The sequence below is a fragment of the Podarcis erhardii genome (assembly GCF_964252035.2).
Source record: "Podarcis erhardii genome assembly, chromosome: 1".
NCBI classification, from domain to species: Eukaryota; Metazoa; Chordata; class Lepidosauria; order Squamata; family Lacertidae; genus Podarcis; species Podarcis erhardii.
In genome coordinates, this window is record NC_138497.1 from 86007975 (window position 1) to 86021104 (window position 13130).

The following is a 13130-nucleotide window of genomic DNA, read 5'->3' on the forward strand; positions in this document are numbered from 1 at the left end:
AGTCAGTGGACTGCATGATGGGGGGAAATAGGGACACATGTTGCTGATGAGTTCAGCCACCGCTGGCTACTCAAGTTTATAACCTGGGGTGCTCCTGCAGCTACTGCTGCATCTTGAACTCTAAGAGTGTGGTGGCGGCCAGAAGTACTTTTTACTACCCTGAGAAGGCTATCACCCTTTCTGTTGCAATTAGACCTTGCCATTACTGTTCAATCAATGAAAGTTCTGATGCGCAGTAGCTGAGAATTTGACCAGAGAAAACCCTGGTTCAAATCCCATCCAAGTATGTAGCTTCAGGCAAGTCCAGGGATGGGGAACAAGTGGCTGGCTCTCCAGATGTTGTTGGACTCCAAATCTCATTAACCCCAGCCAGCGTGGCCAGTGGTTAAGTATAGTGGAAGTTGTAGTTGTAGAAGGCCACAGGTTCCTCATTAGTGCTCTGGAGAGCCACAGCTTCCCTATAGCTTCCAGTCTATACTATGGAGGTGGTATTATTGGCATCTTAAGGTAAAGGCAAAAGTACCCCTGACCATTAGGTCCAGTCGCGGACGACTCTGGGGTGGCGCGCTCATCTTGCTCTATAGGCCGAGGGAGCCGGCGTTTGTACGCAGACAGCTTCTGCATCATGTGGCCAGCATGACTAAGCCGCTTCTGGCGAACCAGAGCAGCGCATGGAAACGCTGTTTACCTTCCCGCTGGAGCGGTACCTATTTATCTACTTGCATTTGATGTGCTTTCGAACTGCTAGGTGGGCAGGAGCTGGGACCGAACAACGGGAGCTCATCCCCTCGCAGGGAATCAGCAAGCCCTAGGCTCTGTGGTTTAGACCACAGCGCCACCCTATTGACATCTTACAAGGCTGTTAAAAGGCATAACAATGTAATGTATGGGAAAGGCTTTGATCACTTGAAAAGCACTATATACATGCAAAGTGGTGTTATAACTTCAAAACAAATACAGTCGTACCTCGGAAGTCGAACAGAATCTGTTCCAGAAGTCCATTTGACTTCTGAAACGTTTGACTTCCAAAGCATGGCTTCTGATTGGCTGCAGGAAGCTCCTGCAGCCAATCGGAAGCCCCGTCAGACGTTCAGCTTCCCAAAGAATGCTCGAAAACTGGGACACTCACTTCCAGTTTTCGATTGTTTGGGAACCGGAACGTTCGACTCCCAAGGCGTTCGGGAGCCGAGGTAAAATTGTATGTTATTAAATTTGCCCTTGATGATAGCCTGAGAGCTGTTTGACCAGTCTCTGCCACCAAGAGCATCTGAGAAAGCCCTGATTTTCACCAGAATTCATTCCTTCTGAGAAGGGAACAGAGAAGGGCCATTCATAGCACAGCCCAGGTGTTTGGAGGGAAATTGCCTACAGAATGTTATTCCTGCAGGCATTCATGAAGGCTGCGAAAAACTACTTGTTTAGAGTGGAACTGCACTTTACAACCATATTTAACAAAGCTAGGGTGGCTACTTCTGTTAGGGAAAAGCAGCTTTGAGAAAGGATGATTTGGAGTGGAGAGGAGGGGCTCTTTACCCTTCCCTTGCCCACTTCTTTTCTGCTGGACCTCCTGCCTTCACATTACTCCACAAACACACTTGCAGGGTTCCAGATGTGTGCTTCCCCTCTCTTTCCTTACAAGCAGCCTGTTTTGCTTTGTTACATGCATCTCTATGCAATGTAAAGGGGGGAAATCCAGCTTTAAATGTGCAATTTAAGTGGAGGGATGATTTGATGTTAGTTTTTGCCTCAATAGTGAGACCTTTTTGCTTTGATAGTGAGACCCTGAAGAGACACTGTCAGCCAGACATCAATTTGTTAATATGCTGGACGGAGGCTTCAGAAACATGAGAGATTCCAGCAACAGGGATGTGTGCTCAGGGATGTGCATTTTCTAGAAACAGACCTAGTTAGCAAGCTATGCCTCCACACGGCCTTATTGCTGGAATCTCTCATGTTGCCTTACGTTAAGAATACATGTATCCATGTCATGCTAGGAAGGGCCTACCATACTCCAGTTTGTTCCTATGATCCTACTTGAGTGGCTATTCCTTCCTGAGTTGTCTGTTTCTGGTACGCAGAACAAGAACCCAGGCACAATGCTCCAGTGAAGGGTTTATTGGTGCATATCCATTTCTATTACATTCAGAGGAGTCGTAATGCACAGGCAGAGTACCAGGGACTTTGCCCCCAACAGTTCAAGTTTCCTAATCCTGGCTATGCAGGGCACAATGGAGGTCACTGTCTATGGGTGGGGCAGGCTGGCAGCCAGCTGGGAATGAGTAGAGGAAAACATTTGGCCTCATAACTACCCAGCCATCAGCAGGCAGCCCCTGAGGTAGGTGGGGAGGGACAGCCTCCATTTTATAGACAGGGAACAAGCAATGGCCCGGAGTAGTTCCATGAGCCAAACTCTTAATCCACATAGTTTTATGCCTGACTACGGCAGGAGTCACAGCTGGCACATTTGCACACCCCATTATTCCATATACGTAATCTAACAGAACAGATTTAGCTACAGGACATCACAGTGTAGAGTCCCCATGTGATGGCCCAGTGGGAGAGCAGCTCTTCGAAACCTTGCACTGATGGTGTTTGTGCATGTGCTCAACCGCATGGAACACACCACCTGTGCAGTGCCCAGGACTAGATACATGACATTCACCAATGAAGTACGAGGGAGCACAGTATTCTGTTTCTAAAAATCAGATTCAGTGACTGAAACAAATGTATATTTCTGTGAAATTTAGTCCTATCACAAAAATCTGAATTTTCTTTATATGGCAGTTGAAGGGATATATGAAAATAGCAGGGTTTAAGAGTACAAGAAGGCGGCTGATGGTGGTGTTGGGGGAGTGGTTGTGAAGGACTGAGGAGGAGCTAGGAATGGGAGGCCATCAACTTGGAAATGTCAAGGGATGAATGAAGAGAATCCCCAAGTGCTACAGAGGGCTCATACAGTGCAATGGCTCAATGCCACATTGGCAGAGTACTTCAGCCCTCCTCAGAGCCATCCCCATTCCAGTTGCCAAGGCCAGGCTAGGGGGTGGCCTCCTGGAGACTTGGATCTGGGAGTGAATCTTGCTCAAGCTGGGGCCACTACAAGGCAAGAACAAGGTGAGAAATGCTATAGCCGTGCGGAGGATAGAGAATAGAGCAGGAGCTGTGAGGAAGAGGCTACAGCAAGAAACAAAATGAAGCTGGAAATACTGAAGGAGGAGTTGTAGTCTGAAGCACAAAGTCTAGTACAATAGGTAAGAGGTTCTGTTATGTGATCAGGCCAAGGTGACCACCAAAGGCTTGACCAAAGGCCAAGGTGCCAGTGTTTGTATCTGGTGTGGCTTTTTGCAGCTTGCCTACTACACTGATGTTGGGAGTTCCTGTTTTCCACTGGGCCTGAAGAGGGCAGTGAGCCACAAGAGTGGTGTCAAATCTGTGTGATGATTTCCTGACCGTGAGATGATCATAGTCTTCATTCAATCATTAGGTTAGCTGTTTCCTGGTCTCCAGGTTTTGTTGGCAAGTTTTACCTGCACTTCCTTTTCCTGTCTGAGGGGTGGAGATCTACTTCACAAATCACTGTCTACTCTTTGGGCAACCTTTACAGCTGTCCTGAGAGATGGTGAGAACAGGCACAGCACTGTGCACAAGCAGACGCATGTGCACATGGATATTGCACAAGTACCTGCATTATACTTGAGAGCAAATCGGTGCATAAGGCCCTTGCTAACTCACCCAGCAGTTTACTGGCTTTAGCAATCATCACTGCCATTCCTCAAATGGAAGAGGTTGAGAGTCTTTTGTGGGCAGGAAATCTTAGCTAAGGACATCATTCAGAATGGCAGGTGGACCACAGGCTGTTGAATGTTCATGGGCACAGTCATGGGACTGAATGGCAATGGTTCAGCATGGAGAGACCAGTTGGTGCATGTGAAATCTCCCACTCCAGGAATCTGTTGGCTCTGCCTGAATGCTATCAGGCTTGGCATTTCTGGCAGGACCTAGCTGCTCTTTTCCTTTGCTGGCCTGCTGCTTTTCTCCCCTTAGCAAAACAGTGCAGTCTACTTCTCTTCTTAGGGGAGGAGGCTAATGAGAGCTGGCTAAGGTACCTACTCTGGCCTACACATGGCACAGCACCAACACCAGCAAGCTCTGCTTGGGGGAAATGGGGGGTGGTGGTGCTGGCCCCATACTCTCTGTCTGTCCAGAAGGCAGCATCTCTTGCGCTGCTTGGCCCAAGCTTCCTTTGTGGCCTGGAGCTTACTTGAAGGGCTATGACACAGCTGCCAGTTGGTCCAGGCCCACAATCATTTCAAAGCCACTTCAGGTTGGTGGTTGTTCAAGGAAAGCACAAGGAAAGAAGGCTTATCCCATGAAGCCTAGGGAGTACCAGGGCCAGTAGACACATGCCAACTTCTCACACAGGCATGTGAAGCTCATTGTACTCATCCTGCCCATCTTCATCAAAGTTTGGTTCTGCATCCTCGGAATCCAGCTGCAAGCAGGAGGAAAGGACAGAAGAAAGGAGTTAAGCAGCCATTCAAATACAAGGTGGTACAAGGCCATCTCTTTTTCAGAGCAGAGACCTCAGAGCACAATGATTCTACAGGCAGGTTTGGGTGGTCTCTGGGAAAATTCACAATGCACGCCCCCCAAACTGGTTCTCCAATACAGTACTGCAGGACAGTAAAGAAGGTGACAACAGAGTCTCTTGCTCTCCAGCTTCAAACATTATATCACGATGCCAAGTTTTTTAGTTATGATATTGACCATTTAACCAAATCTGATGCATACCACTTGGCTGAATAAGGACTGGGACTCCCATAACAGTTTAAGACATCAGGCAATGGTGTTTGCTTACCGCTTTGAGTTCTCTCTCATGGAAGAATCGTGGCAGCAGGAATCGTCGCAGGGGGACTGTCATGATCAGGACAAATGGGAAAGCCAGCGATGCCACAGTGGATTTCACCACCCACAGCAGCACAATGCAGGCTAGCTGGATGCATGTGAACAGGTTCATTCTCCAGGTCTTCACCTAAAGGTAAGCCAGCCAGATGATGCACCCTTCTTTGGGCAGCTCTATTTTTTAGCACTTGACAAAGTACCAGACCTTCAGTGTAATACTCCATTCCCTTCTATGGAAGGGTTATCTCTCATAAAGCTGTGCTGGTACCACTCAGTGAGTGGTTTCCTCCCCATGCCAGTCAAGCCCGCCACTGCATGCCTTTCCCCTGTCCTTCCCCATCTTTATTTTCAGGCCCATCTCAACTTGCCACCCACTGAACTTGCCACCCCTTTCATCACTCCCCACTCCCCCAGTGCACCTACCTTGACAACATAGACATGATCAGGGTGGTGCTTGGATGGCATGAAGATAAGGAGGAGCCGCTCATAGAGCTGAATGCCAGTCAGTGACGTCACACCCATATATAGGAAAATCCCAAACAGCACAGCCAATGGAATCTGGCGTAGTACATTCCCCATCACGATGGACAGGCCTGAAGAGCAGGATACAGTGTTGAATTCTCTTTCTACACACAAGTACACCCATACTTCACGATCAGAACATGGGACAATGCCTGACATTGACAGACATGTACACCCCTGGATATATACTGAATAGGCCCGATGCTTTAATATAGAGACACAGAACTATGGTTAGAAAGAACAGGGAGATTTGCAGGCTCACTGTTTTACTGTATGTGTCCACTAGTTTCATGGAGCCATGTTCCCATAAGCTCCACCCCACCACCACCACAGTGTGCCACAAGTAAAGAGTGTCACTACACCACAGGGGAATGAATGCCGAACAAATTCAGGTTGCTCAAATGAGCTAAGATGCACACAACCACCTCAGAGAACAAGCTCCTCTGTGTGGACCTCACCAACAAGGCCAGCGATGAGCACTCCTGTCACACGCTGCTCCTTCACTTCCTCAATCTTTGGCTTCTCACCAGGTGCAATGGCCTTGCTCATGACTGTGAGGGCGTTGACGTGGGTGACTGAGCGGACCGTGGCAGCCGTGAGCCAAGGCAGCCCAAAAAGGGCACAGAGCCCTCCCATTGTACCAATGAGCAGCAAATCAAGGTGGAAGCCCGATCCCTTTATCAACTTCCGCTCCTTCTTGCTGACAATCAGGCTGCAAAGGAGATAGGAAGGGAGGGGAGCAGAACAAACATGAGTTTCAGTCACCAACGTAACAGATTTTAGCTGTAGCAAGGGGAGCAGTGGCACACAGTATTTTGAATTTAATATTATTATTTTTTGCAGCAGCTCTTTCTAATTGGGAGAAGAATCAAGGCATGTGGTCAGCAAAGGGAGCATACAAGACAAATAATATGCATCCCACTATAGAAAAGACTTCCTGGGAGCTATGGAAACAGTAGTCCCTTATTGTTCAGTGTAGACAGCAAGGACAAATGAAGTTAGGAGCCTGCTGTCACATCCCCTCAGAAGGGGTCACTCTGCCTATCCCCTTGATTCTGACTTCTCTTCCCACCCAACACCAATTCCAATTATAGCTGCTGCAATTATTTAATTTTACTTAGCATTTCTACAGGGTGATAGGTACAGAATGAGCTGGCCCCCAGTGTGGAGGCCTGGCACTTACGTGGTGATCTGGGTTTCCATAAAGATAAGGATGAAGACCAGAAGTGCAGGGATGGCAGAAGCAAACATCATCCACATTGGAAACACCTGGTTGCTTCCTAAGGGATGGATGAACCAGCCACGCTTGTTGGGGGTTGTGACTGACAGTACTGAGGGAACATTCAGCTTCTGTGGTGACAACATGGAGGAAAAGACATCAGTCTTGTTTTCTGCATGGAATAGATATCATAATCAACAAGAACTTTATTACCCACCCTTCACCCGTAGGTCCCAGTTCCATTAGGAATGCCACAGAAAGCTTGGAATGTGCTGTTCTATTTTGGCATCTATGTCAAAGTCATGTTAATTGGACATGCCTGTACTGGCGTATGGGTGTATGTCTTAATGGGTCTCAGATGCATTCACTGAGCTTGCTCAATTCCCATAGCTGCTGTAGTACACCTGTGCACTGTCTGCAGTGGGCTCTGCTTCTCTATATGTATATAATGATGGGTTGTGCAGTCACACAGGGGAAATGTGGCTGGGATGCAGAACATCCACATTGCGTTGTAATACAGCGGTACCTTGGGTTAAGAACTTACATTCGTTCTGGAGGTCCGTTCTTATCCCGAATCTGTTCTTAACCTGAGGCACCACTTTAGCTAATGGGGCCTCCCACTGCCGCTGTGCCGCCACCGCATGATTTCTGTTCTCATCCTGAAGCAAAGTTCTTAACCCGAGGTACTATTTCTGGGTTAGCAGAGTCTGTAACCTGAAGCATCTGTAACCCGAGGTACCACTGTATCCCACTTCCCTTGCTCCACTTCTAGTTTAGAACACTGATCAGGGATCACAGAAGTTTTCACATGGCAGATTTTGCATCTTTTCTTGGTGGTCCTCAACAAAGACTGATGGTCCTAAACACAGCCCCATTTTGAAGTTACTGCAGATTAGAAGGAATCCCAGCCTAACATGATAAAACTACCAGTTGTAGATAGCAATTCCAAACTACAGCTTGTATGCACACTAAAGGCATGTATGCCTCTCTCAGCACAGCCACCGCAGCCAACCTGAACACCCTAGGCCAATATAGCATCTGACACTATTTGGAAGCCTAGCCAGACATGCATTCTGTCCTTAGGTGACTATACATTCCACAGACAATCCAGCTAGAGGTAACAGGGACACATTCAACAATGTAACTCACGGAATGGCCTGAACTGGATTTGTTTCCTGTTTAGAAGTCTTGCTTTCATGTGAAATTTACACTGATCGAGAAGACACAGATGCTGGCACCCACATAGACAATGCAAGTCTCAGATTAAAGTCCAAACTCCTTGAAAAACACATGTCCTCATACCCACTGGGTGGTGAAGAGTTGGAACAGGCAGTACCTACCTGGGTATATGTATCAGTGATAGTATAGTCCACCAGAACCATGACAAGGATAGAGATAGGGATTCCAAAATCTCCAATGATTCGTCGGGCCTACAGACCAAGCACAGGAGATGAAAGTAAGCACAGGGCATGCTGGAGATGTTGCTGGGCGCTGAGCCCAAAAACCCTATCTGGTCTTTCATCCACTGAAGAATTTCTCACCATATGACTCTGCCTGCAAATGCTTTGTGATGAGGTTTGGTATAGTAAAATAAAGTTCCTAAAGGTGATGCTAAGATGTCTGACCCTTCTCTCCACCACTACACTGCCAGTCCCTGGCCACCTTATATGTCAGTCATATGGGGATGCCAGCCAGATTCAAAATGGTATCTTGATAACATTTGGGCATGCCCCAGAGCAGCCTTCCCCAACTTGGTGCCCTCCATATGTTTTGGGCTAGAACTACCAACATCATTTACTATTTGCCATGGAGCCCAAGGGTGGTAAGAGTTGGAGTCCAAAACATCTGAAGAGCACTCTGTTGAGGAAAGGTACCCTGTGGAGTATCCGGCTGAGCCTCTGCATTTCTGTGGTTGAACTTCAGCATCCTGGGGGAAGTAATGTACCTTTGACCTCCGTGGTATTGACTAGAGCCAGGCTCTCTTCATAAAAAGCTATGCATGGAAGGGGATCAGAACAATATCTCCACCTATTATTGCTCTTAGTACAGGGGAAAAAACCCTGCTTCAGTGAACATGTAGAATGGAAAGGCTAGATGTTTGTATGGGGAAATGCCACCACACTTCTTGCTATTTAGGCCTTAGCCTCACCTTTCCTCCTAGGAAACGGCTGTTCTTAAACTTGCGCATGAAGAAGGCAATGAAGAAGGTTCCCAACATGAGGATGAGGGACAGCAGGGCAGTGTTTGGCTGCATCTGAGCGTCAAGAGCCATGGAATCAGGAGGCAATGTGCTGTCATTTAGATCTCTTGGAAGATTTGGCGGGTAGAACCTCAGTAGTGGGTGCTCTGTAAATACCTGGGAATATAGTGTCAGAAAAGAGGACACTTACAGACAGCCATGAAAGATGAAAGAGTTGTTAATCTTCCTACTAAAGGGTGGTGTGCGAGAAGTCATCAATAACCCACAGTTTGTCTCATAATGCTGGCACAGAGTTGATACCAGCAGGCCAGCCAGGCAGATCCAGATCCAAAGCTCACCTTGTAAAGTTTGTAGAATGTTTCATAAATAAAGATGAGGGAGATAAGGAAGGCAAAGATCTCCTGGGTAAAGGGGGAGATGTATCGCACTAGGAAGCTGCCCTCAGCGGCCACAATGATGAAAATGAAGACAATAAGCCAGAGGCCAATCCATACTCGGCCTGTCAGATACTCGATGCCCTGGCTCTGGCAGAACTGCCAAAAAAAGAAACAGAGGAGACAGAAATAAGGGAACTGGCTTGAGCATGTTTCTCTTCCATTCTTTGCACCTTGGCTCATTTTGAAGAGCAAGTCTGCACAACATGTGGCCTGCTAAACTTTGCAGACTGTTATGTATTTGACAAGCTCACTGTGTTTGCAGCCCCAGGAGGGCAACACAAATAGAGTTTTAGCGCAACCCCTCTGGGAAGTATGCAAGCCTGCAGTTGAGGCATTATAAACCCCTCCTGGTTTGATGGAGGGGAGGTGCCAAACAACCCAACAAGAAAAGGAAATCATCAGGCTTCATCCTCTGTTCAGTTACATGGTCATCAGCATCCAGTGTCTTGCGCTACCAAATCGTTAGCAGGCTATTTTGAGGCACATTTTAGTATTATCCACCATAAACACTGTACTGCATACCCATCACCAAACACTTTTGAAATTTGTGCTCGAGTCTTGCCCCACCATAATTGCCAAACCCTCTTGAGGTAACTCAGGGATACTCTGTGGGCAAATTCCCATGCAAGCAAAGATCAGAAATGCCCAAAGCAACAGAAATAGCAGCAGTGTTGGCCAATAACTACTCTTTCAGCCCACCATGACAGATTGAGGCAGTTGGGCCTCCTTGGTTAAAGCAATGCATGCATCCTGTATCATTAAACTGAGAGCACATGCTCCTACCCTGTGCAGTGGTGCTCTCTGGTATGGGCATAGCATTTCCTCAACAAGGATAACGTAGGCACATTGTTTAATAAACCAAATAGCCCTATTCACGGGCTGCAGAAGATTATTGTGATGATTTGAGAGGGTGCAGAAGATGATGGGGATTATTTGAGAGGAGTCACCTCTCAGCATGGAGTCAATTCCAGCCTTGAAGTCACTAAATTATGTTATTACCTAAGCAGTGTGGGATCAGCATGTAAGCAGGAAATAAATCCATTTGTGTACAGCGACTCCCATGTACATGGGAACACAAACCTCTCATTTTTAGGTGATTCCACTGCGGTAGTTAAAACCCCATCCATATAGGTGAAAATAAGTTAACAAAAACAGTTTCCCACACAGTTCTGCCCCCGTGTCATTTGGAATTTTGGTGACACCCTCACCACTCAAGTAATGTGTGAATTAGGCCAGATTTAAGCCTTATAGTGTCCTATATGGGCACTTCATAAGCAGTGCATAGCAGCTTGCAGTATGTGGGACATCTGCATGTGAAAGTGGCAATGTAGAACCAAGGAAGACACCAGTTTACAGATACCTTGTAAAAAGCTTCTTCAAAGACCAGCAGAGGCCCTGAGAAGCCAATGACAAGGAGAGGCTGGGCACTCAGCAGAGAAAAGAGCATGCCCAGCACTGAGGTGGAGATGATCAACTCCGAAACGCCCATGAGACCGTCTGTCTTCTCACCTGTAGAGAAAGAGCAATGTCTCTGGGACAAACTGCAGAGTGGCAGACAGAAACATGTGCCCAGATCCCCCTGGTGGGGGGGCTCACCACAGGAGAAAACTCATAGCCTTTTCTCTCAATTGCCACTGCCAACGAGTCCCTCCATGCACAGATACGCTACTGTTGGATAATTTTGTGGAACAGTTAGGCCAAGGAACCTCAACATGAGCAAATTCCCTCATATTAAATTCTAACAGATAATTTCCATCACAGAATGCATTCCTGTACAGAAATACACCCTTGTTAGAGAGTCCAGCAAGTGATAGGAGATATATTCTAGCTGCAGAGATTTTGAATCCTCTGCTTATATCAGTTACCTTCTTGGAAGTGTTTGCACTGGTCCCTACCCATAAACATGGGGGGAAAGGAACTGAGTTTTCTGAAGAGTAAGTGTCCTAGGGAAAATGGTACCCACCCTGTTGGAGCAGGGTAAACTGATGTCTGGATCTACCTCTAATATGAGAGAAAAGTGCAGAATGTAAGTCAATGGATATATGACGCTGTTACAGTTATTATTATTTTTATATTATATGACATCTTTTAAAAATCATTTATTTCTTTACATTTATATCCCACCTTTCTTCCATAATGGAACTTAAGGCAAGATACATAGGATTTGCAAGCAGAGTCCCCCATCCAGGAACTGATCAAAATCAGACCTAGCTTTAGCAATATTGTTGCATCAAGTGCTTAAGAAGTAATAAATACATTGGTGCCCATGAACACGTATAGAAGAATGGATTGTGGGTAATTGGGCTTAAATAACAAAGGGACAATTCTTCTCACCATTAAAAAATTCTTTCTCCTAACCCCAGATGGTTAAGGGCTAGTGCCTGTGCACTGTTTTTTGCTTTCAGGGATATGAGCACAATGTCCACATGCAAGCCTTGGCCCCCAGCATTTTGCTGGGTTACATGAGGCCATTTTGATCTTTACTGATGTTTCTCTGCAGAGATTTGTTGAGACCGTCTCCTGTCCTACACTGGCCTCTGCCCATCCAATTTAGGACTCTGGGTTGCATGCAAATTAGCAATATTGGGGAGTGACTATTAAGAGTAGTAAAATGCTTTTATTGTTACCATAGAGAACAGGAAAGGAACATGCATAGACTGGAAAGCCCCAGAGCCAGGCAAGAGTGCAATGGGACAGAGCCAAACCCATCTGAACATAGCAAGAGCCAACTGAGCCCACCCACTTGCCCAGCAAGGGCACAGGCACAGATGAACCAATCCCAGCCAGTATAAGCACAGGCAAAAATTAAACTAATGTGCTCAATCTCTTGGGCAGCCTAGCTGAACAGGAACCAGCTTGAGCAAGGAACTAGGGTGGGGCAGGGGAGGTGAGGAAGGAAGAGGAGGGTGGACTCATTACCTAGCAGTCCCCCAAAGGTGATGGCGGGGGAGAGAGCAGCGAAGTAGATGAATAGCACAGCTGCGAGGCACTGGCTGTGCAGGGCATCTTTGAGGTCACTCAGATACTTGGGGTACCTGCGCTTTATGTCCCGCACCAAACCACCAAAGACAATGCCAGTGCGCTTCAGAGGGTCATCCTCCTCCTCGCCTTCTTCCTCCTCCTCAGCTTTTACCTCACAGATCTCTGGAAAGACATGAACAGCATGGTGGGGGGTGAGGGGAAGGGAGAGGGAAGTAGACGCAAGATACCTTCACACCCAGTGCCAGCCGCCAGCATCCCTAGACAGGGCGGATGCAGGTTCCTCATCCCTGCCTACTCCAACTTTCAGAAAGTGCCCCCTCCCTCAGCATCAACAAAATTGTGCTGTGTCTCTTTAGAGCTGATGCAGAGGCAAGACATGGACTGTGCTAATCCTTCCTCACCCACCCTACCCAGGCCATGAAGCAGAATGGCAAGGTACAAAAGGCAAGGAGAGAAGAGACCTTTGGCTTCCTGAACATTCCCTTCTTTGATGGACTTCTTCTGGTCCCGCTCTTTCCTCTTCCTCAGCAGCTCTTTCTGGAAGGTGGCAATTGACTTGAGCAAATCCTTCCCCTCCACTTCTGATGGAGGGATGACAATGCTACAGTCAAGGAACTCATTGATGGCATTGAGCAGGTCCTGGCGGTCATCTGCCATGTAAGCAGCTTCATGGAAATGCTATCAGCCAACAAGGGAAGATGGTCAGTTAGGCAGAGAGCAGCCCATCACTTATCCTCTGTCCTCCAGTATAACATTGCCTGGTGATGCTGTCTCAGACCCAAGACGAGCTCATCAATCTACTTTCAAAGCCAATATTATCTCAGTGTCATCAAAGGACCCTGTAACTCTCTTCTCAGTTCAGACTGAC

At 47.2% G+C, this 13130-nt stretch overlaps 1 protein-coding gene across 4 annotated transcripts in view; it reads right to left on the minus strand.

Moving 5' to 3' along the window:
* Positions 1-2100: 2100 nt before the first annotated feature.
* The window catches only part of SLC4A3 (solute carrier family 4 member 3), a 45481-nt gene continuing 34451 nt past the window's right edge, over positions 2101-13130 (minus strand). For 3 of the 4 annotated variants that reach the window (XM_081839155.1, XM_081839154.1, XM_081839157.1), the window contains 11 exons: positions 12724-12940; positions 12200-12424; positions 10641-10789; positions 9182-9376; positions 8793-8999; positions 7984-8073; positions 6608-6774; positions 5883-6136; positions 5326-5495; positions 4859-5032; positions 2101-4492 (listed from right to left, as the gene is read on the minus strand). In XM_081839155.1, the coding sequence (XP_081695281.1) occupies positions 4415-4492; positions 4859-5032; positions 5326-5495; positions 5883-6136; positions 6608-6774; positions 7984-8073; positions 8793-8999; positions 9182-9376; positions 10641-10789; positions 12200-12424; positions 12724-12940 (1926 nt within the window). In that variant the 3' untranslated portion in view covers positions 2101-4414. The remainder of the gene's footprint in view (positions 4493-4858; positions 5033-5325; positions 5496-5882; positions 6137-6607; positions 6775-7983; positions 8074-8792; positions 9000-9181; positions 9377-10640; positions 10790-12199; positions 12425-12723; positions 12941-13130) is intronic. The other variant, XM_081839156.1, reaches the window with a different exon arrangement.